General features: G+C 44.5%; 1 protein-coding gene across 1 annotated transcript in view; it reads right to left on the bottom strand.

Moving 5' to 3' along the window:
- Window positions 1–12894: 12894 nt before the first annotated feature.
- The window catches only part of Nuggc (nuclear GTPase, germinal center associated), a 47679-nt gene continuing 36145 nt past the window's right edge, over window positions 12895–24428 (bottom strand). The window contains 6 exon segments of the mRNA XM_035453106.1: window positions 12895–13040; window positions 16074–16164; window positions 19281–19417; window positions 19936–20044; window positions 21274–21412; window positions 22601–22758. Coding sequence (XP_035308997.1) covers window positions 12895–13040; window positions 16074–16164; window positions 19281–19417; window positions 19936–20044; window positions 21274–21412; window positions 22601–22758 — 780 coding nt within the window.

The following is a 24428-nucleotide window of genomic DNA, read 5'->3' as shown; positions in this document are numbered from 1 at the left end:
TTTTATTTATTTATTTAATTTTTTTTTTTTTTTAGAAAAAGTTCTTAGAGCAACAGCTAGAGGGAGTCTGGACTACGCTCGCCCTCTTGTGACCACTCTAGGAATTGCAGCTCTACACCGAGCTTCCAGCCCCAGCCAGAGGAGCAAATCAGCCTTGGCTATGGGACTTAGTGCCTGTTCTAAAGGCGCTCCTCAAAATACTTTTTGAACAGCTTCTGGGAAAATGGAAGCTAGGCCTGACTTATGACCCACCCAAGGAAACCAGTCTTTTAAATGTACTGTAGGACAGAACTGGCATTTCTCAATTCATTCATTCGTAAATTTGGCATTTCCTGAAGTCACATCCACTCCCAAAGGACTTGGACATTCACACTGGAGCTATTTAGAATAATGTCTGGGGGCTCTGAAAGAACTTCCCAAAGTCAAGTTCAAGGAGGTTCAGTAACAATGCCAGTGTCTGTGGAGCACAGAAACTACACAAGAGCAAGAGACAAGACTGGGAGAAGCCAGCTGCCTGGGAGCCTGAGGACACCTCAAAGAGCTGGACACCTCAGCACAAACAATTGAGTTGTGAGAAGGAGCATCTCTGGGCTGGGAGATGGCTGTATCTGCCTGGCCCTGAGCTCTCAAGCAGGAAGACCTGAGCTGGATCCCCAACTTACATATTAAAAAAAAAATGGTGTGGTGGCCCACACTGTACCACACTCCTCAGTGCTGGCCAGGTAGAGGCAGGAGGATGACTGAGCTCAATGGCCAGCTATCCTAGCCTACTTGGCAAGTAAGGGACTCTATTAAAAAAAACTCCCAAGATAGAGGATGGTTCTTAGAAATGACATCCAAGTTAAACTTCAGTCACCCACATACATTTGCACACATGTACACTCAGAGACACATGTACACACACACATATGGCCACACACAATACAATACAATGCAAATAAAAAAGATTAAAAAGAGATGCAACCAGATGTTAAAGAAGCAATCAGATGAGAGGACTGGGGTGAGATAATACCAGAGAACCCCTCCCCCCAAAAAACTAACCAGTGTGAGCCATGAACAGTGAGATCACATGATGGATCTGGACCACAGTGCTCAGAAGGTAACGTTCATACGCAAGTTTCTGTTTGTTGGTTAAACATGAGAAGCCCCAGGGGATTCAAGGTCAGACTTTGAACATAACGAAAGTTTGTCAAACTCAATGCTATCCACAGTACAACTGCCAACCCTCAGTGACTCAGAAAAGTCTTAGTCATTTTCAGTGACCACCCAACTAATTGTCTCTAGGGGCAGCTCCTGCAGGACATTGATTTACAGGAAGAAAAAAAAAAGCAGTAATTGTATAAGGAGAAAGAAGTGAAGGAAAAGGAGGAAGAGTGGGAGGGGGGAGGAGAAAGTACTTCTCATGTATTGATCCGCTGGACCTATATAGTAGTTTCTTGATTTCCTCTTGAGGTTGGCTCCAGGAGTCTCCCATGAATGTGAAAACCTCTGGCATTTAGATGCCTAGTGTAAAACAGCCTGGTGTTTGCACAAAGTTCCCACGGTGTCATGTCTAAATCATCTCCAGGTTATGCACACCACCCAATACAATACCTACCATAAGCTACCATACCATATTGGTTTGAGAATTAGAATAAGAATAAATCTTCATGTTTAGTACAGACACCGATTATTTATTTATTACTTCTTTATTTGAATTACAAACAAGATTGAATTACATGACAATCCCAGTTCCCTTCTCCCTACCTTCTTCCCCTACTACCCCCCCCCACTAAAAGCCTACCTATCATATATCCTTTCCTCTAATCTACACCTGACTCAACCTTTCTGCTCCCTCATGGCCTCTGCATCCTTCCTTTTCTTCCCTTCTCATTCTCATAGCTCCCTCTCCCCTCTTCCCATGCTCTCAATTCACTCAGGGGATGGTGACCCTTTCCCCTTCTCCAGGGGACAAAGTTTGTCTCTTTTAGGGTCCCCCTTGTTTACTAGTTTCTCTGGCAGTGTGGATTGTAGGATGGTAATCCCTTACTCTATGTCTAAAATCCACATATGAGTGAATACATATCATGTTTGTCTTTTATGATTGGGTTACCTCGCCCAGAATGGTTTCTTCTAGTTCCATCCATTTTCCTGAAAATTTCAAGATTCCATTGTTTTTTTCTGCTGAGCAGTACTCCATTGTGTAAATGAACCACAATTTCTCTATACATTCTTCGGTTGAGGGGCATCTAGGCTGCTTCCAGTTTCTGGCTATTACAAATAATGCTGCTATGAACATGGTTGAACAGATGTCCTTGTTGTATGAATGTGCTTCTTTTGGAGTGGAATTGCTGGATCTTGTGGTAGACTGATTCCCATTTTCTTGAGGAGTCGCCATACTGATTTCCAAAGTGGCTGTACGAGTTTGCACTCCCACCAGCAGTGGAGAAGTGTTCCCCTTTCTCCACATCCTCTCCAGCATAAACTGTCATTAGCAGACACTGATTTTTTTTTAAAAGTAGTTTTGATTTGTATTCAGCTTGAATCTGCACACCTGGGCACTGTTAGTGCAGTTCTGGACACTGACTTTACAACAGCCTTGTGAGGCAGGTCTGCTCCAGTAACCATTTACAGAGATCAAGTGACTTGTCTTGGGTCACTTGGTCTGTAAATGGCAGAGCTGTAATTCAGCCCTAGGCAGTTGGGCTGTGGAGTCTGAGCCTTTAATCACTGCCCTGCCATCTTACCCCCTACCAAGGAATGCTCTATCACTCACCATCTCACCAACACCCCCAGGGAGTGGAATCTTCCAGCTAGCCAGATGTGTGCTCAGAATGCGACACTCACAGATCTCCATTGCAGACACGTGTGCATCAGCGTATGCAGTATAACACTTCTACGTCTGGAAGTTCATGTCCCTGAAACTGAATCCCCAGGACAGCAGTGCAGGGAGGCAGGGCCTAGCGGGAATGACAGAAGCCAATGCCGCTCTAAGAAGGGCTTACAGAACTACCTTCCTCTTGTCCATCCCTTGACATGACAAGACTCAACCTTCATTCTCTCTTGTCTCCTGCCATGTGATCACACTGTAAGAACACACCAGGGGCTGGCACCTTCATCTTCAACTTCCATGTCTCAAGCGGTGAAGAAACAAATTTCCATTTGTTATAGGCTATATTCACAGGCATTCTCTTTTAGAACACAGATGTATGTACTCAGATAGTCACTACGAGCTGGGGTCATCCTAAGATATTCCTCACCTCTGATGCCACTGGCACCACAATAGCCAACCAAAACTAGGGCTCACGACTTCAGACCACCCTGGTAGAGAAGGTATGGTGGATCCAAGAGGGTCTGGAGGGGGCTGTTGACACATGGCCAATGGGGAAGCAGGCACCAAGGCAGGAAGTGGAGGCTGGGCACAACTTCCAAAGTCCTGCCCCAGTGAGCTACTTCCATCAGTCAGGCTCCCTCTTCTAGACTACACAGCACCTCAAAATAGCACCAGTGACTAGGGTACAAACATTTAAAACATGAAGTGTGTGGTGGGAACTTCAGATTCAAACCATAACACCAACTATGCCTAAAACGGACACCATTTCTTCCCCACAAATCTACACTGACCAGCATTCAGTAGTAGGGGAAGATGACAGATGTGGACTAAAAGGAGGTGGAAATCTAAGCACAGCCCAAGTATGGTGGACTGAATGAGAAGTGCCCCTCATAGTCCCTGGCATTTGAATATTTGATCCCCAATTGGTGGTGCTGTTTACCTGGGTTTGGGTGTGGCCTTGCTGAAGGAACTATGCCACTGGGGGTAACTTTTGAAAATAAAGGCTAGCCTACTTATAGTTTTTCCTCTTTCTGCCTCTCTCTCTCTCTGTTTCTCTCTGTCTCTCTGTCTCCTCCTGTTTTGAGTTCAAGATAATGAGCCCTCAGCTTCTGCTCCAGTCTCCATGTCTGCAGCCTGCTGCTGTGATCTCCCCAGATTACGGACTCCAACCCTCTGGAACTGTAAGCCAAAATAAAGCCTCCCACTAATTGCTTTGGTCATGGCAACTAGTGCTTCTCCATTACCATCTGTAGTTAACAATACTGGTTTAGACAGGGTCTAGTTTTCTGCATGAGGCCCACACATAGGCATGGGACTGTCAAACTCTAAGATTTCTGAAGGAATCTGTGTATTGTTTTAAACCCAGCGGCTATTGTAGGGAGAAATCCTGTTTACAGGTACCACTAACCACGCCCACTTGGGGCTGGTCACAGATGTCACTGATGGGTGTGGTCAGAGTGACATAACAAGGGCTCAAGTAGCTGGGAGGTGCACATTCATGCCCTGTTTTCTCTCTTCAGCCTGGCTGAGCGGACTAGGAGGCATCTTGTGGGTTACTCCTGCTCTGGTGCAAACCTGGTCACTGGATCCCTTGCGTGAGTACTATTCCTTAATAAACTACCTGTTACCAATCTAGTTCTGACTCCACTTTGAAATCATCTTTAGGCTATGGGCCAGGAGACTTCTCTCCTTCCCATTCTTTGTTACTGGCTCTCTTGACTTCTCACAGGATAAGGTTTATCTGTATTAAAGACTTAACACTAGTTAACTCTTTGCCTTTTTCCTTTCTTTCTGCTGAATAGTATAACACCATGGGCTGCATGGACCACAATTTATTAACTTCTTTACTTGCTTAATTTTTCTTGCATATGGATGTATTCCAGAATGCATGTATGTGCACACCATGTATGCAGGAATCCATAGAGGCCAGAAGAGGCCATCGGATCCCCTGGAACTGAAGTTACAGATGGTTGTGAGCTGTCATGTGGGTGCTGGGAACTGAACCAGCATGGTTTTCAAGAGCAGTCAGTGTTCTTAACAGCTAAGTCATCTTTCCAACCCCTGCTTACCCTCCCTTTATGGGCATTTCATGCGTTTACTATCTTTGTTGTGAATAACAGCTTCAGGCAGTTAAGGAGCCTTCTGGTAATGGAAAAGAGCGGTGGTTAGCAAAGTATGCTTTCTTTATAGTGGGCAGAAAGTCCTTCAGGCAGCTCAAGCCAAACCTTCTTGTCACCTAAGAAAAAACCAATCTAGGGCTTGTGAGATGGCTCAGCAGTCAAAGGTGCTTGTTGCCTACACTGAGAGTTTGGTCCCTGGAACCCACATGGTGCAGGAAGAGAATTTACTCTGGCAAGTTGCCATTTTACTTCCACATGTGCACTGTGAGGCACACACAAGTGCACATACATGCAAAATAAATGTACAAATAAAGAAGCAAAACTTGGTTGACATTAAAATAAAATAATCTTAAAAGTCCAAAACCAATTTGTTTCCATTCAAACAAACCATGAGCTTATAACAGCTGGTCACACACACACACACACACACACACACACAAACACAAACACAGTAACAGGAAACATGATGGAGGGTTAGCTAGGCTTTGCCCATAGTTACATTAGTGAAACTAAAAGAAGTGGATTCAGGGTTTTTAATACGAAGAGATGGGATTTTTTTCATAATTAAGAAATCTCCAAGGCAACCCCATCAGTTCTGCATTCCTGGTGATGAGCCATGTCAGACCATAACACACACACTCCAGTGCTTCCTGCTTTCTCGGGATTACATCTGTCTTGTGTATGTCCCATTCCAGCATAGAGCTCAGTAATGGGCCCAGAGGAAGAAGAAAGTCAACACTGACTGTGGATTTCATGAGTGGCATCCTTCAGAAGGGCCCTGTGAAGAGAAATCAGGGTCTCCAGCCAGGCAGCCTCTGGCTCTGTGGTTGTAGGTAAAATCATGAAACCTCTTGGAATGCAGGTTTCCTTGTCTATAAAGCCAGGTTCCTGGTTTTGGCTTTCCTATCTTGAGGATATTTATGAGAGAGAGACTCTTTAAAAACATAGCCAGGAATCCCTAAGGTCAGCCATTGCTATTATTTCCCAGAGCTGACAGCTCTTGACAAATGGGATACTAATTGCCATGTGGGTCTCCACAGTGTCCAGCTGCTGACAGCTAGAACTAACTCCCAGTCATGAAGCAGGGACCTCAGCCTTCTGGAGATCCCTGCTCTTTGCCCATCGTGGAATCTGCACAGCCACCTGCTTTGTCTCCCTGGGCTCATTTTAGTTCATTCTCCAGAAGGTGTGTGGATTTGATGAATTACAGGAGACAGCCCAGGTTTCCCCACACCGGCTCAGAGTCTCAGGCTGTGAGGTAGATATGCATCCTCCCTGGCCTACCTCAAGGGATCTACCTGGAGATCCTTGTCTTGTCAAACTCAGGGAGCCAGGTTGCTTTCTAAGGGATATATCTCAGAACCCAGATGATCCAAATTTTGCTTGAGAATTGGATAATGAAATGATTGTAATGTGAGCAATTTGTAGTTGGTAGCCAAACACTCAATCAGAAGAAACCAATCAAAACAGAGTGAGACTTTGGGCCAAAACCCTTAAGAAGAAAGTAATGGGATAAATGTGAAACAGACACTACTGTTGGAATGATGTTCCTTCCCATGGACAGGATGTGGGCTACCAGGATTCCCAGGGCACATTAGAAAAAAAAAAAAAAAAGCTTAATTTACAGGACTCTGAGTTAATACAAGTCATTATGAGTTTAAGATGACCAGAAGGAGGTCATGGAGGTCACAGAGTCCCTGAACTCTACATTGATAAATTCATACATGATGCCATGCTTGGCTCTAGAGACACCTGGGAGAAACTGTGACAAGGATGTTGAAGGGTCCAGAAGTGGGAAAGAAAGGATACGGCTCTGAGAAGAACTCCCTCAGAGGAGGTTTGGGTGACAGACATGTGCAGGGCTGTCACGGAAAGAAGCGCTGGGTTTCTCTGAATTATCTGAGAAAGAGGCCTATGTATTAGCAAATGGCCTATGTATTAGTTGTTTTCTGTTGTGATAAAACACCATGACTAAAAGCAACTTACAGAAGAGTTTATTTGTGCTTAGGGTTCCAGAGGGAGAGTCCATAATGGTAGAAAGAGCTGCTCCCATTTCAACCCCACACAGGAAGTAGTAGAGGCAACAGGGAATAAGGTTATAAAACCACAAGTTCCGCCCCAAGTGATGGACTTCCTCCAGCAAGGTCTATGTATTAATGCTCCCCCAAGCAGCACCATCAACCAGGGAACCAAGCATTGAAACACATCAGTCTACAGGGGGCATTTCTTATTCAAATCACAGCATCCTGGGTCAGCACCCAGTCATCTAGAACTGGCTGTCAGAATCAAAAAGTCCCACTGTGGTCATTGTGTGATCACAGCCTGGGACTTCTTTCCCAGCAGGATCATCACACCAGGGGTCTCCTACATCTTGTGGCGTGCCAGACCCAGTGACCTCTGATGCCACCCGCACTTCTGAGAGGAACATGTAATAAAGCCCCTCCATCGTACTGAGCAATAACTCACAGCAGATTTTGCTGCTCAGTTTGCTGTGGTCGGGGAGAGAAAGAACATTCTATGCATACTTTCAGTAGCAACTGAGAATTGGAAATGTGGTGTCACATAGACACGATGAGCCTACTAGTAAAGACATTTCAGTTTGGATCATTCCAGGAAGAGAAGAAAGGAGAAAAACAAAGATCGAGAAAGGATGGAAGAAAAGAAAGGAAGTTGCACAGATAAAATTTTTAAAAAGAAGAAGCTGGGATTGATTGGTGGCACACCGAGGCAGGAAATCTGAATTCAAGGCCAGCCCGGACTACAGAACGAGTTCCAGGACAGCTAGAGCTTCGCAGAGAAACCTGTTGTGAAAAATAAAAATTTTTAAGGCAGAGAGGGAAAGAAAGAGTGGCAAATTATGTCTTTCTCTCTTTTTTTTTTTCTGAAGCATAAGTTACATTTGGTGCAAAATGGAAATTTTACTTTTTATTTAGAGTGTATATTTATCAAAGGAAGGCATACAAGCATTATACTTTTAAAAAAAATCAGATAGCGCTTTAAGACTTACATAAGCAAGAGCTCCCTAACTCTCAACTATCATGCCAAAACCTGTTTCCCATCAGCATTCATTCCAACCTTTTAACTCTTACTTTTTATATTCATCTCCTGCATTTCTAAAAAAAGAAAAGAAAAAGAAATAAATCTAACTCACATTGGGTTTGTGGACTTCTGTCTTCTCTACATTCACAAAAATTGTTTTCAAATATATCAGTAGGGAGGCTGGGGAGATTGCTCAACAGTTAAGAACTCTTGCAAAGGGTTCTGCTCCCAGCTAGTACACACATGGTGGCTCACAACTGTCTACAACCCCATGCCCAGGCGATCCAACACCTTTTTCAGGCTCTGCAGGTGCCAGGCACACAAATGGTACATATACACACAGGTGGGCTGCATTAGTTACTCTTCTATGGATGTGATAAAACACTATGAACAAGGCAACTTGTAAAAGAATGTGTTTAATTGGGCTTACAGTTTTAGAGGGTTAGAGTCCATGATGGAGCAAAAGCATGGTAGCAGGAGCTCACATCTGAGAGCTCACATCTCAATCTGCAAGCAGAGGGCAGAAAGAGACATTGGAAATGGCGGCAGTCTTTTGAAACCCCAAAGTCTGTTGCCACTGACACACCTCCTCAGAATCCTTCCCAAATAGTTCCAACATCTAGGGATCAAATATTCAAATATATGAACCTATGGGGGCCATTCTAATTGAAACCACCACAAAGGCAAAGCAGTCATGCACATGAAAATAAATAGAAATACAATGTCTATCAGTAGACTATCTAAAGAGACATGAGTTCTTGAAAAGACATTCCTCTTAGTTCTGGAGAGAGAGGGCATGCTGCCTACAGGGGATTCTTTACATGGCTCCTTCTCTGAGGAATCCTCTCCCAGCCACATCTCCTAAAGTTGGGCACAGAACCAACCCACTTCGTGACTGGTCTCCAAGCTGATGACAACATCCCAGCAGGATCTGGGCACACTGCAGAGGACTGAAACCAATGCATCTAGGGCTGACATTCCAATCCCACTCTGAGCCCTGAAGTCTTCCAGGGCCTCTTCATGCTAACATTCCAAGTCTCAGACCAACACAGGCAATCACACAGTCTCATATTACTGTAAGAGCCTAGCATTTGCTCAGAGACCACAGAGTGATTTCCAAGCTCACCTCCCAGCCCTCAGGCCTTTATGGCCAATCCTTTAGATGAAGAGGCAACAGCACTGCCCAGAGACTGGGGTGGGGCTGTCATTAGCTGGATGCTGGAGATCACTGACCCTTCAAGGACACAGCAGTTCGCTCCCAGTGGGAACTCAGGACTGGAAGAATTAGCAGAGCTGGAAGGGTCTCTCAGGCAGCTCTGGGGCTGCTCAGATGTGTGAGTCCAAAGTGGTACAGCCTCAGCATTTTCTGGAAAGTGCTGGCCCTAGAGTGATGCAGAGCCTCTGTCTGTGCTTTGCTTCCTATTTTTTCACCCAATCCCACCCTCACTCCAAAAGAAAGTTCCCAGCCTTCAGCACACTGAAGTTTGGTCTCTTAATATGTGAGGCTACAGCTGGAAGAGCCATTTTTCCAGGTGACCTGGCAAAGGTAGGCACTGGATCTGGGACTCCTGACTCTTTCTCTTTGCTACCTGTATTGTCGTTGCTGTCATCATTGTCTTGATTGTCATTATTATGATCAAATACCTAACAAAGGGTTTCCTTGGACTCAAGTTTCAAGGGTATAAAACACAAATGTGGGGAGTCACAGTGGCTGGAAAGAAGGCAGCTTGTCACATTGTGTTCACAGTTTGGAAGCAGAGCCATGAATGCTGTTGCTGACTCCCTTTCTCTTTGCTCAGTTGGGGTCCCCGATCCATGGAATGCTGCCACCCATACTTAGGATGGCTCTTCTTTCTTCAGTTAACCCTCTCTAGAAACCCCTGCAAGGCTTTCTCCTGCACAGAATTTCTCTAAATTCTGTCAAATTGACGATCAACATTACTGTCACACCTCCGAAAATTGCAGAGTGGGGACCTCAGACCTTCGGAGTTAGGAATCAGCTGGGATGCCCAGATCTGCTGAGTCAGGACCTGCCCTCAAACAAGACCCCCTGACAATGTATATGTGTGGCTAAAGGCTGGTGTCCAAGTAACTGACAAGAAGCAATTAAGGGAAAAGGGGTTTATTCTGGATCATGATCGGAGAGGATACAGCTCACCAGTTGAGAGGGTGTGGTGGTAGATGACTCTGAGGTGACCAGAACGGGTGACAGCTGCTTACTTATATCTCAACGAAACTGAGAAGGGTCAACCAGAAGCAGGGTCGGACTATCATCCCCAAGACCCCCCTCCAATAACCTATTCCCCCCAGATAGGCCCCATCTCTTAAAAGTTCCATAGTGTCCCCAAACCACTACTGGGGACTTGGTACTCAATCACATGTGCCTGTGGGGGGGCATTTTACATCTAAACTGTAATAGCTGATAACTTCTCTATACCCAAGAGTGATTGATAAAGAATCCCTGTGCTCTTTTGTGTCTAAATCAACTCATTTCCCACAGTGTAAAAAGTTATGATGATTTATGGAGAGAGGGGAGTTTATCTACTTCATCAGTATGTAATAAACTTCTTTATTCCTAATAACATTACTTGCTCTGAAATTCATTTGTCTGATGTTAATAGCAACCTCAATACTAACCAGGCAATGGCCCTAGGCTAAACTCATATGGCTGTATCTTTCACTATCATGAACTTAAAATCTAGGGGAAAAAATCTCTTGTTGTTTTTATTTTTAGCTTAGTTACATCTTTTCATTAAAGTGGATAAAAACAACAATTTTAAAACATATCTAATAATCTCTGCTTTCAAATAAATGTTTTAGACCATTTACCTTTAATGTGACTATCTATACAATCAGGTTTTAATTATATACCATTTTGGTATTTGTTTTTTATCTGTGACATTTGTTCTTTTTCTCTGTTTCTCCACCTTTGCTGTGTTATTTGAACATCTTAAAACTTATGTTTCATTTTCTTTAGTAGCTTACTAGATATAATGCTCTTTTTTTTTTCTCATGGTTGCTCTGGGGTTTACATACTATATTCTCTAACATCATACTCAGCCTTCAAATAGTATTACATAACTAGTATTATGTTACTGTATGTTAAATTGTGTAACATGTAGAAGTAAAAACAAAGGGTCAACACTTTCACCAAAGGTGTACAAGTAAAAGAGGGTAGAGCCACCTCTATCTTACTAACAAGTAGGGCAGTTGCCCCAAGCTGTTACAGTTAAGACAGTGACCTCAAGCTATATTTGTATTGCTGTATCTTATACTACCATGAAACAAAAAGAAACAAAAGAAACAAAAAACAGTTTCAAATAAAGCATTCCCCAATGTAATGGACTAACTTGTTAATTCTACTAATCATTGACCCTTACACAGGTGCCCTTCTTAATTACTCTGTGTAGCAAAATAGGGAACATCCCTGAAGCACTCCTGCTGCTTCAGAGAAGAGTTCTTGTGGGACTGAATGTGACACTGTCCTCATGAGGTTCATTTTTACTTGACATGACAACAAAATGATTGGTCATATGTGATTATACAGTGGAAACTGGCTTGAAAACGAACCTTTCATTTCAAAAAACTATCAGTATCTGTGGCCAGTGAGGAGATGAGCCTTGAGGAGAAAACCAAAGCTGTATTCAATTTGTGCTCACTACTGTGAGCGTCACAGCTGTCCACTACGTTAAGACTTTTCTGATGACACTAGTAAAGAAATATGACTTTGTGATATTGTGTGATGAAAGGTCTCAACACTTAGAATTTCTGCTTAACCTAGTGGACAAGTATTTTCAAAACATCTTATATTATAAAACAATGCACTGGCTTTTAAAAATGCATTCACAATATATAAGATAATCCATGTGTGCATTCTCTCTCTCTCTCTCTCTCTCTCTCTCTCTCTCTCTCTCTCTGTGTGTGTGTGTGTGTGTGTGTGTGTGTGTAAGATAACACAATGGATTTTAGTGTAACAGAATTTGAAAACAAAGTTCACTGATTCAGTTTCAGCTCCTACACGGTAACCAGCCTTTAACAAAGTACCATTCTTGGATGCTGGGGATATGGCTCCGTGGTTAAGAGCACTGGCTGCTCTTGAAGAGGATCCAGGTTCAATTCCTAGCACCCATATGGTGGCTCACAATTATCTGTGACTCCAATTCTAGGCAATCCAGTGCCCCCTTTCTCACCTCTATGGGCATCAGACACACATATGTACAGGCAAAACATCCAGATACATTAAAAAATAAAACACGTTTATAAAACAAACTACCAGTCTTCAAGGCCATAGAATTGAAGAACTAACCCACTGATAAATATTTCCCCGAATTCCAGTTATGTATTTGTCTGTGTGAAGTAGAATTTTCTTTAAGATACCAACCAAGCACCAGCGTTCATCACTCAGTTTTCTGACTGCAGAGGATGTGAGCAGGGTCTCTCACCCCTCTAGTCATGTGTTCCCTGCCATGGTGGTGAGACCCTAAACTTTGAGCTAACATAACCTTCCTCCTGTAAGTAGCTTTTGCCAGGGTATGTTACAACTGCAGAAAAGTAAGTAACACCCTGGACTTGGGTTTATTTCCACAGGACAGAATTACCTCTTCCTCCAAAGCCTCATCACTGCTAAGGTGGGACACAACCTGGAACCTAAGGCTGAATTTTATAACTTTCTGCTTGATGTTTAAGCTTTCAAAGGTGTAAATATTTGTCCATGGTGACGTATAGTCCTCGTCCTTAGAGTTCAAGAGTCTATTCAAGACTCAGGATGACAGGTTTTTGGCTATAAGAGAAAATTATACCAGAAATAATGATGTACTGGTTTTATGTTATATAGAAAGTCCAAAAGATGAGGGATGATTTTTATTCCGTTTCAAACAAAACGAAAACAAAAAGCAGCAATAATTTTGGTTATTTGACTCTAAGCTAGAGTTTTGTTCCATGCGGGCCTGCTTTGCTGGGGGACATTCGCAGGAGGAAATCTTGCATACCCCTCCGCAGCTGTGCGTTCTCGGCGACCTCCCTCAGGCTTCTGTGGAGCTTTTCCATCTCCTTCTGTTCACTCCTGACATCTAGAGTGAAGCAGACACGCATGCACAGTCAACATTGTCTCAAGAAGGGGGAACGGCCCCTCCAGATGAAGCCCTGAGCAACCCCGTAACTTATAAGGGTATAAGACCTAGAATGATCACATAACCCTGTCTCTTTGTTTTACAAACAACCCAGACAAGTCAGGGAATCTCTTTGCTACCTGAAGTCTTATATCAGCATGGATTGGGAGGTCACACTTAAAAGGGCTCCTTAAAAATCCTTGGGCGGCTGGAGAGCTGGTTCAGTGGCTAAAGGGGCTTATTGCTCTTGCAGAGGATCCCAGATCAGGTTCCAGAATTCACACTGGGCAGTACACACCTCCAGAGAAATCCCATGCCTCTGGTCACTCTGGACACCTGCACTTATGTGAGTACACCTACACACACACACACACACACACACACACACACACACACACACACACAATCTTTAGAAAAAAAGCCTGGAAACCTTCTGGGTCTTCACTTAGGCCTCCTGAGAGCCTGTTGAAGGAGACATAAGGCAGAGTACACTGTCGGATCAGCCCACACCAGGCACATCTCTGTCCCTTGGCCTGCCTTCCTTGCCCAACCTCTATTCCCAGTGAACTTGCCTTGCTCTCTTTTGGCATCAAAGATTTTCATTTTCCAATCTCCATTTTGATTATGTCTTCACTGTGGTTAGTTTGGTATTTGTTTTATATGTTTCTTTTGTTTTAGTTTGGTTTTGATTTGTTTGGTTAGTTATTTATGTGTTTTAACATTTTTGTTTTGAAACAGGGTATCACTATTTAAATCTAGCCTCAGCCTCCCAAGTGCAGGGATTGCTGGCATGTACCATCAGGCTCTGAGATGATGGGTAATTTGTCCAGGCCACAGTGTACGGACATTTGTCAGACTTAGTCGGACTGTCTGTAAGCTACTTTTTAAATTGGTGAACCCCAAGTAAAGCCACCACCTCCCTTTAATGTGGCATGCCACCAACTGAAGGCTGCCCTCTCTCTGAGTAAGAAGAGTTTCTCTGATCTTCCCGGCATGCCACCAACTGAAAGCTGCCCTCTCTCTGAGTAAGAGCAGCTTCTCTGATCGCCCTAGCTTTTACCATGCCATCAGTTCTTGGTTCTGCACAGACCACCTTTGGACTCCAACCAAAGTTCTTTCCAGAGTCACCGGCCTGCTATGCTCTTCCACCAAATGTTTGATGCACATGACATCCACAACTGAGTGGACCGATTCTTCAAATGTAGCCCTTTCCATATCTACACACACTCTCTGTGTTCTGTTTTTCTGGAGAACTCTGACCAACACAGTCCTTGGAATAGAAGCATCAGTTTAACCTTGGTTCTGACTCCAGCCATCATTAGCTTATCATGTGTGGATGAACCTGCCTGAGCTTGGCCTGCTCTGGAATCCATGACCAGGAGGTGAGTAAGAACCCAAGGCTCTGCCTTGATAATTGTCTGGAAGGCCTTCCTCCCCACTGCTCTTCAATCCTGCATAGATAGCCATCATTCAAAACTACCCTCTAGAACTTGGCTAACACAGCTTCCCCAGTGTTTCAGCCTGAACCATCTCTGCTTTGCAGCAACTACAATAACCATCCTCTCCCTCAGGTCTCAAGTGTCATTTGGAGGAGACCTTCCTTGGGCACCTTCCCCATATATTCTACTTGCTGGTTTGCTATTCCCTGTCTCTCCCCCGGGGAGCCACTTGAAGGTGACTTTAATCTATTATTAAGTGAAAAAACTGTGTACTCTCCAGTCTTAAAGGTTCCATTCTGACAAACCAGGCAGTACCAGAATGCACCGTTTACCTTTTGATCCTCTTTATAACCTTGGCATCTGGCACAGTCTTCTTTTACGATATGCTTCATCTAGGCAGGTAGAACTTAGATCAAACCTGGGGCAGTACCCTGTCTGCAAGGCCTGGACAGTTGAAAGACCTTCAGCAAGTATGAGATTTCCTTAAAGAAAATCTGTGATACACTGACTATATTAAACTCAACTCCCTACAGAGACTTCCTTCACAAATGGCTCTCTCCAACACATGCTGGACATTGCTCTTTATTTCTGTGTCCTGGGCTGAGGAGTTTCATGGCTTCCAGCAGTTGCTCCATTGCTGGCTAACAACATGTCTACAATAACCTGTGCTGTACTCACAGAGGTTTGTGTTGTCTTGCCTTGAGATACCAAAAATGGTGTAGCTCTCATAACCTTGTCTGTGCCATTTTGTGCCCACATGAGGCTGCTGAGAGGGCTAATTCCTAGATTCTGGGATGCTGAGCCTAAGGACAGGGTAAGTTTTGCTAGAAATTTCTCAATTATCCCCTCCCCAACTTGGCCCCCCATCTCATTTATACAATATAGTTCAATGAGGCTGTGGGCAGGGAAGGGAGGTAGAACTACCTTCTCAGGGTCTGGTATATCAGGAGAATCTTTTTCCTCTATCTCCAGGAGATGGTATCTTTTCTAAGGAGGCAGCATCTTGGGAGAAAGGCTATGGGGACAGAGGGAGAGCGTGTGGAGCTTGCCAGATATAGAAACTTGGGAGTAAGCATGGTCTAGGCTGTCTCTTTTTCTGCATCAAAAGAACAGAGCAGTGGCTAGTATCTCTAGGACTTGGGAGACTTACACAAGATGGCACCCACTGAGTGCTTGTCTCTGTTGGACCCTCAGCAGAGTGAGACAGTTAAACCATCATCTTGAATGACTTATTCTAGAAATTCTCACCTTGATATCTATGCTTTTAAATTTTTATTACTTATTTTAATACATATGTGTTTTGCCTACATACTTGTGCATACACCATGTTGTGCAGTACCCACAGGGGTCAAAAGAGGCCATTGGATCTCCTAGGGCTAGAGACACAGACAGTTGTGAGTCACCACGTGGGTACTGGGAGTTGAACCCAAGTCCTCTGGCAAAGCAGTCAGTGCTCTTAACTGCTGAGCCATCTATCCAGTCCCACTTTGATATCTTTGAATTCAACCAGGGGCAACTACACAATTGCCCTCCATTCAAAAGCTTTTCCACTCACCTGCAAGCTCCTTGTAGAGACCATCTCCCTGGGGGGAAGCAAGGGTCAGCATGGTAGTGATGCTTCCCTTGACCTTCTCTGTGATTCCATGCTACATGACAAGAACAGCAGATGGGTTAGGATGAAGCAGCCTAAGGGAAAGCAAGTTATAAAAAGTGAACCTCACAGACACCCCCCCCCCTGCTGGAGATGGTCCAGAGGGGTTATCAGCAGGAAGCATTCCCATTGTCTCCCACCTGCCTCTGCATCTCCTTCCCTGCCTGTGGGGATGCATGGCAGGCTATCTTCTGAAGGTAGCCTACTGAAGAAGAGATGAGACACCACTACTCTTCTGCATGAGTCCTGGGTGGGTATCTGTTGGCACTCCTTGTTGGAGTGACAGGACCAACTGTTTGGGAGACAGGACCGACTGTTCTCCCAAAGGCCTGAGAAATGACTTCTTGCTGTTCTCAACCTTCTGAGCACTTAAAACCATTGTCAGCCCTCTTCTGTTTCTTGTCTCCTATGTCAAACACCAAGACTCTTTTCTCCATCCTGGTGGACTCTAGCTTTGAACCCAGATCTCCTCACTACCTAGCCTTACACTTCTTCAATGCTGGAATAAGGGTCCCTACCTTGAGCTAGTAAATTAAACTCACTCAGCCTCAGCATCATTGTCTACTATAAGTTCAGGGAGTGGGAGAGCTATAGCTCCTTAAACCAGATGCAGTTACCTCACTACATAAAGAAGACAAATTAGCAATCCACGTGTGGTGTTTTACATGAAAATGACCTCCATAGGCTCTTAGCGAGTGGCACTAACAGGAGGTGTGGCCTCCTTAGAGTAGATGTGGCCTTGTTGGAGGAAGTGTGTCACTGGGGGTGGGTTTTGAGGTTTAATAATGCTCAAGTTAGGTCCAGTGTCACTCTCTTCTTGCTGCCTGAGGATCAGGATGTAGAACTCTCAGCTACATCTTCAGCACCATGTCTGCCTGCATGCCACAATGCTTTCCGCCATGATGATAACGACTAAACCTCTGAGCTGTAAGTTAGCCCCAATTAAATGTTTTCCTTTATAAGAGTTGCTGTGGTCATTACGTCTCTTCATAGCAATAGAAACCCAACTAAGACACTGCACAGCTGATCAATTTAGCAGAGACTGATCAAAAATTCAGTAGAGCAATCTTCTGCTCTTCAGCATCTAAGAACATTATAAAGGTATCCACTTATTTTTATTTAGTTTGTCGGTCAGTTAGTTAGCTAGTTTGTAGTGGGAGGAGGCACATGCGCCAGCGTACAGGTAGACCCAGAAAGCTACGTGTCGGAGTCAGACTCTCCTTTTACTATGCAAGTCCTGGGGATCAAACTCGGGTCACCAGGTTTGGCAGAAAGTACCTTGACTTGCTGAGCCATCTAATCAGCCCAGAGGTTAGTTTTTAATGAACTTTTCCCACATTAAGTGTGTATAAAACAAAATTCCATCTATTTGGTAAAGCAAAGATAAGTAATTAAAAATTGACTAATATTCTCAATTTTTAAAAAAGGGTCAGAGGACGGAGCACAAGCTAATATTACCCATTCGTATCTATCCACATTTCTTGATTTAAGCTGTATTTGCACTTTGTCAGGATATTAGTCCCTTTTCAGTGGCACTGTTTCATTGATCATCTTAATTATACAGTTTCTATGGGCAATGGACTCTGTAGAGCTTGGTCAGTTTTCTACGTGTACTTCTGGACTATGATACCGTGTTAACTGTGAACACAAACAGCTGCTAATAAACAAGGTAGATCCCACCTAGTCCAAGGGAAGTTCCATGCTTTAAACAACAGAGACTGGGTTTTCTAAAGTGGGGAGAGTTGAGGTAAAAGTAGGATAGACCACCTCAGGGAAGATAGTGAAGAGTTGGCCTGATGCTGCCACTAACTAGCTTCCTTTGGTGGGTGGGATGGAGGTCAGAGAAGCCTGCACTTTGACAGAAGACTTTGAAGTCTCATATGGCCAGGGAGGGGCTAATGAGACTAAGAGGGAGGTTTTCTATCACCTGGGAGGGAGAAGGTAGCAAGACAAGAGACCCAGAACCAAGACATATACACACCTGACCAGATACTTAAGTCCAAGGGGACTGTTTTTTTTTTTAACTTTAAATTTTTTAAATAATTCTTTTTTATTTTACATACCAATCTCAGTTCCCCCTCACTCCCCTCCTCTAGCTCCCATCATCCCTCAAACCACCCCCATCCACTCCCCAGGGAGGGCGAGGTCTCCCACAGGGAGTCAACAAAGTCTGTCACATCACATTGAGGCAGGACCAAGGCCCTCCCTCCTGTATTTTGGTGGAGCAAGGTATCCCTCTGTAGGGAATGAGCTCCAAAAAGCCAGTTCACACACTAGGGATAAATCCTGGTTCCACTGCCAGTGGCCGCATAAACTGTCCATGCCACAAACTGCCACCCACATTCAGAGGACCTAATTCAGTCCTATGCAGGTTCCCCAGCTGTCAGTCCTGAGTCAGTGAGCTACCACTAGCTTGGGTCAGCTGTTTCTGTGGGTTTCTCCATCATGGTCTTGACCCCTTTGCTCATATTATTGCTCCTTCCCCAAGAGGACTCTTAGGGACCATTTCTGAGCCAGATGGACTCCAACTTGAATCTGTGCCAGGTCCAACCACTCACTGACCCACGGGTGATTATGTTCTGACTTCTACTTACCAAAATTGTACGGAGCTGAGCCATCTTCCTTATTAAAAAGCAATATAGCTTCAGATTATGCTACTATTGGAGATATGGGCACCACATCGCCTGGTCCTGAACTCTATCTAGTCCTGCCTCTCAGTAGCTGTGACCTCTTGACTCATCTCTTTAATGGGTTTGTTAATGCATAGAAGGGCTACAACAATAGCACCCACCTCACAGACTTGCTGGGGATTCAGTGAGGGAATGCTTGCAAAGACCCAAGCACTCAATGAACTATTATGGCCCCTGCCCAATGGATGACTTTGCAGAGAGGCATGACAGGAGACGGAGCTGAAGGGATTGGGTTTCTAAAGTCACAGGACTGTGATATAGCCACAGCAGTGCTTGGTGGCAGGGGAGAAAGGATGGCACTGGCTAGGCCTGGGGCAGAAGGCATCCAGCTCTACTTGGCCCAGGTGTCTACTATTTCTCCTCCACTAGTTCCCCAGTTCCCCTCCCCAGGACTGGACCTCCCACTGCAAATGTAAAGTACCTTCAACTGTCGAAACTGGTGCCACATTCTCTCTTGAGCTCTCTCAAACATGCCCTCTGCCACCTGACGCTCCACCCCTCTTCTGATGATGTCCTTCATTCTCTCACACGCTTTTTTGCCAGTGATCTGAGCTGCCTCTGGGGAAAAAAAACAAACAGATAGCCACAGTCACGTGACAGCAGAGACTTGCTTAGACATCTATGACATCAGAAGAAAAGCCAGGCATGCAAGCAAACAGAAACACACACACACACACACACACACACACACACACACACACACCATGTTAAAAAATCCAAGATTTAGATTGACTATCATTCAGAAAACTTAATGACTGAATTAAGCAGGTTACAAAATAATTTCCTAAAACAAACTCAAGAAGGGGCCTGAGAGTTGACCCACAAGCATCTAAAGAAGGTACAAATGAGAACTGTGTCCCAAGCTACAGCCCAGGGACTCAGACCACTTGCAGATAGAGAGGCCCTCGGTTCCTTTCTCTGTCTGCATCCTCCAGCTGTTTCAGTGTGCAGGTTGAGAGCATTACAAGAACTTAGGTTGGAGGGATAGCTTCTTATAAAGATCCAGCAGAGCAGGAAGCTGGTAGGAAATAGGCTCCCAGAAAACCAGGAAGAGGAAGTGCCTCCCTGGGGTCCACCTTCATAGCAGGGCTTCAGGTCATTTTGGATGGAGCTGGTGACAGACTCGTAGATCCTCCTCTTCCTTCGGAGAATGTGGCTCTCCAGGCCTCCCAGGATGGCACTTATCTGAGAAAGCATGTAAACACAAGGCCATTTGGGATGGTTCCTGTGACAGAGGCACTCGGGTGGGCCTATGCATCTGCCACCCCACACCCTGCCTTAGGTTAGGACTGGCTGTTGTGTTGACACAGAGTGTCGCCTTGACAGAATCTACAACAACCAAGGACACAATCTGTGAGGATTCTATAGATCAGGTTAAAGGACCTGTAGAAACCATACTCGAAATGTCAGGTTAACTGATCTACAGAAATCAGATATGAAATGTGAGCAGCACCACTGTGTTCAGTGTGTCATGCACCAAAAGGAGAAAGCAAGGTTAGTACCCATCTTCATCACCCACTGCTTCCTGAATGTGGGTGCAATGTGCGCAGCTTCGGCCATGATTTTTCCCTCAGTGATGGATTGTACCCTCAAACTGTAGGCCAAGACAAACCTTCCCTCCCTCCCTCCGTCCCTCCATCCCTCCCTCCCTCCCTCCCTCCCTCCCTCCCTCCCTCCCTTCCTCCTTCCCTCCCTTCCTTCCTCCTTCCCTCCTTTCCTTCCTCCTTCCCTCCCTTCGTTAATTTTCTTCTGTCAGGATTTTATTGGGAAAAGTAACTAATACAGCTATCCACATGCCATCTCTACAGCTCAGCTGCCAGCTCCCCATGGGCAAGACCTCTATCCAGAGCATCACTATTCCCTAAAGGAATCCTACAGTACCTGGACACAGACTCACACTCTACAAAGTGTGTACTAAGTAGAGCACCAGAGTAATTCCTAACGTTGCCATGTGATTCTAGTTAGGCCTGGAGTTGCCAAACTAGCAAATGACCTAAAATAATGATGATGATAATAGTAATAATAACAACAATAATGATGATGATGATAATGGCTGACTCCTCTAAGCTTTGCTTCTTTGGCTCCTTCATAAAACTGGCAGAAATGATGGAGAGTGTTAGTGCCAATCTTATGATGGGGTGCACATTCTTATACATTTAAGTGTTCTGTGAATAATCCTGGGGTCTGTGTCAACTTCACCACCCGCTTCAGATGCCCCGACTAATTGCTTCTCCATGGAACAAAGCTCTCCTGAGTGTCCTAGGCCCCCATGGTGGTCTTAGGACCTCTTCTCTCATGCCCATCCTGCCATATCTTATATCACACAGGGCCCTGAAGAGATGCACCTAGTTCCTAGACAACCCAGAGAAAAGAAAGCCTCGGATCATCTTTTCCACTCTCTTCGAGGAACAAACCTCCTGGATCAGGAAACCTCTCTTGTACCCATCGTATTTCCAGCCATTTCTTATCCCGATTTCTGCCATTCTCTCCTCTAGGGAGTGTTTGAAAGCATCTATGTGCAGCATCAGAGCAGAGCCAGTTGGCTTCCCATCCCTATGGAAGAAAGCAATGCAGCAGGTTAAGAGATCACAGTGGTGACTGTGGGGACGAGACAAGCATGAAGCAAAGGAATAAAAAACAATGATTGTAAGATGACCCATAGTGTGCCTCAAGGCCTATGTAATCCCTTGATGAAATGGGAAAATTGGGGTACAGAGGGGATGGCTGACATGCCCAAGATCACACAACCAGTAAGAGGCAGAGGCTGGGCTCGCCTCAAAACTCACTGTCTGTGGATTGCCAGTGCTAGCATTAGAGAGGGTGGGACTTGAGCCTTCAGAGATGGGCAAGGTGTAAGGAAGTGAAAAGAAGGGGAAGTTCTCCCCTTCAATATATCTGAGAAGGAAGAAGCAGCAGGCTACCAAGAAGAGCGCCTGAGCTTTGAATCCTGGGATTTTTCATGATCTGGTGGCACTGGGAAGGTCTTACAGTTCTTCATGGTCTGCTTGCTCACATATAAAGGACTAAAGCCACTCTGTAGAGTTACAGGAAACATTTGATGACACAAACAAATGCTGATGAGCACAGCAGTGGTAGGCTGTACTAAGTGATGTTCTAAGTCTATCTGACAGGGTGGGAGAGGAGATGGTATGGCAAGACACAAACGTGTTTGAAGAATGGTGGGGACAGAGAAAGGATACGTGGGAACAGACTTTCAATGGGGATCTGAGGACACTCTTTCTGTTGGTGGAGGGAGAGTTAGAGGTCAGGGGACAGGCCTGGGGAAGGGACCCTGGCCACAACTCGTGTTCATGAGCATGCATGCCCCAGGAACAGGCAGCGTCCTCCCTGAGTCACTTCTTTTAACACTTGGGGAAAGTTCTGAAGGCTTTGCGCCTGCTTTATTCCACACTCTCCAATCAAAATACCCTGTCCAAGGGCTCAGATCCCTAAGAAAACAAATCCCCTGCTGCACATAGGAGATATTTGAAAAATAATGGCAATCACAATATTAGTCTGCAAGCAACATCTCCATCTGTACCCTGGGTCACCATGGGAAATTTTTAAGTAAACCAAACCAAGATGGCTTTTGTGTTGTGCCAGAAGCTAAGCTTTCCTTCTCGAATAACCAGCTACTCTTTACACTTTCAGAGCCAAGAAAATAAATTCTTAAACCCAAGACTCTGGCTTGATGTCCTGCAGATGTGTATTTATAAGAGAGAAAGATGAAAGATTCTTTACCTAAAAATGCCTCCAAACACAGGGTCAATCTGGTCATAGATAGGCTGAGACAGGGCTCCGTTCAGGTCGATTCTGGCCAGAGTCCTGGAGGCATAGACACCATTTTTCAGGCAAACAGCTTTCAGGGTCTGGTGAAAACCTTGGTTTCCTCTACTCCTCTAGATAAACAATGAATTAACAAGTCAGTGGGAATTAACTGGAAAGTCATAAGGTCACATTCTCATTGTCATTGGTCAAAGTTCATTATTAAGAATTGTGGGATGGAAATGAGACAGCATGGTCTTTAATTATGTCCTTAAAGCATTAATCAATCATGTTCACATCTCTGGGTTGACTGGGAGTCACTGCCTGGGCTTCCAAAGGTCTCTGGTTCATGTAAATTATAAGCCTCTGTGATGACTTGTGCTGTCAACTTGATAGACTCTAGAATCACTTAGGATACAAAATTCTGGGCATGCTTAATGTAACTCTAGGTTAAATTAATTGGGGTAGGAAGAGCAACACTAAATGTGGATGGCACCATTCTGTCAACTGTGATCCCAGAATGAATACAAAGGAGAAAGCAAGTGAGGCACCATCGTCCGTCTCTCTCTACTTCTCGGCTGTGATTCAATGTGACCAGCTGCCTCATGCTCCTAAAGCCATGCTTTCCTTGCCAAGAGGGACTGTACCCTCAAACTGTGATCCAAAACAAGCCCTTCCTTCCTTAAGTTGTTTTTCACCTGCTCTTCTGTCACCAATACACTATCTCCACCTTTCCAGACAATTCCTGATTTGCCAGTCTCCTCACTTGTCAGTCTCTAATGCCAGAGAGTCAGATAGTTGAGTTCAGGCTCAGCACTTCACCCATCTTTATGTTCACATCTGACAATGACTCAAATAGTGATTGACAACTATTTGTTAAATGAACAGTTAGGGGATAAATTAAAAACAATGCATTACAGACTAACGATAAGTATATGTCTTGGAATCCCTGAGGAACAGTACAAATTTTGTTGATTATTTAATGGAATACAATTGGATTTATCTATCTTTGGCATTTCCCCCAGGCTAATAAGTCCAGAAATAAGAAGGAAAAATAATTGTTATATAGTTAGGGCTATAAGAAATATTAATCAATTTTATCTAGATAGTGATCAAATAAGAACAATAAAAATGGTACTATACATTATAATATCTCTCCTTCTCTGTCTCCTCCCTTCCTAAATACATTCCAGACACTTGCCGCCTTTTGCTGCTGCCCCCTCCCCCAACTGGTGGCATTGTCAAATATGTGGCTTAGCTAACCGAAGTGGGCCACAGGAGCCAGTTCTCAAGAGTGATATTTGCTTCTGGCTCCTGATCCATCAAGATGTGAAAGGGCTATGCTGTGAGTTCCCACCACCATCATCAAAAGAGATGTCCTAGCTCCTGGCCATGGTGGACTGTACCCTCTAAACTGTAAGCCAGATCAAGGTCTTCCTCCATTAAGTTGCTTCCCAGACTCAGGAGAATAATGTGTGAAATCATACATACACATTCAGCGTAATTCACCTTACTGCTCTCTTAGTTTTTGACTGTTAGGTTATTTCCTCATGCTAAATAAGAGATGGTGATGGTGTATAAATGTCTGTCCCAATTTCTGATCACAAAGGAACATTGTTTATGCTGGGTGCACCTTGAGCATGCTCATAGTCACAGAGAAATAAGTCACTGAAGGGCTGATGGTGGGAGCAGAGGTGGGAGGGAATGTCGGTGAGGTCTATGGATGACTGACCACCACCCTTCCTTTCTCAAGCAAGCTGTCTCAAAGAGGTGTCTCTCTGGTGTGACTTCATCATCTAGCATC

This window comes from Cricetulus griseus (genome assembly GCF_003668045.3).
Source record: "Cricetulus griseus strain 17A/GY chromosome 1 unlocalized genomic scaffold, alternate assembly CriGri-PICRH-1.0 chr1_1, whole genome shotgun sequence".
NCBI lineage: Eukaryota > Metazoa > Chordata > Mammalia > Rodentia > Cricetidae > Cricetulus > Cricetulus griseus.
The sequence above is the reverse complement of the archived record's forward strand: the minus strand, read 5'-3'. Positions and strand labels throughout refer to the sequence as shown.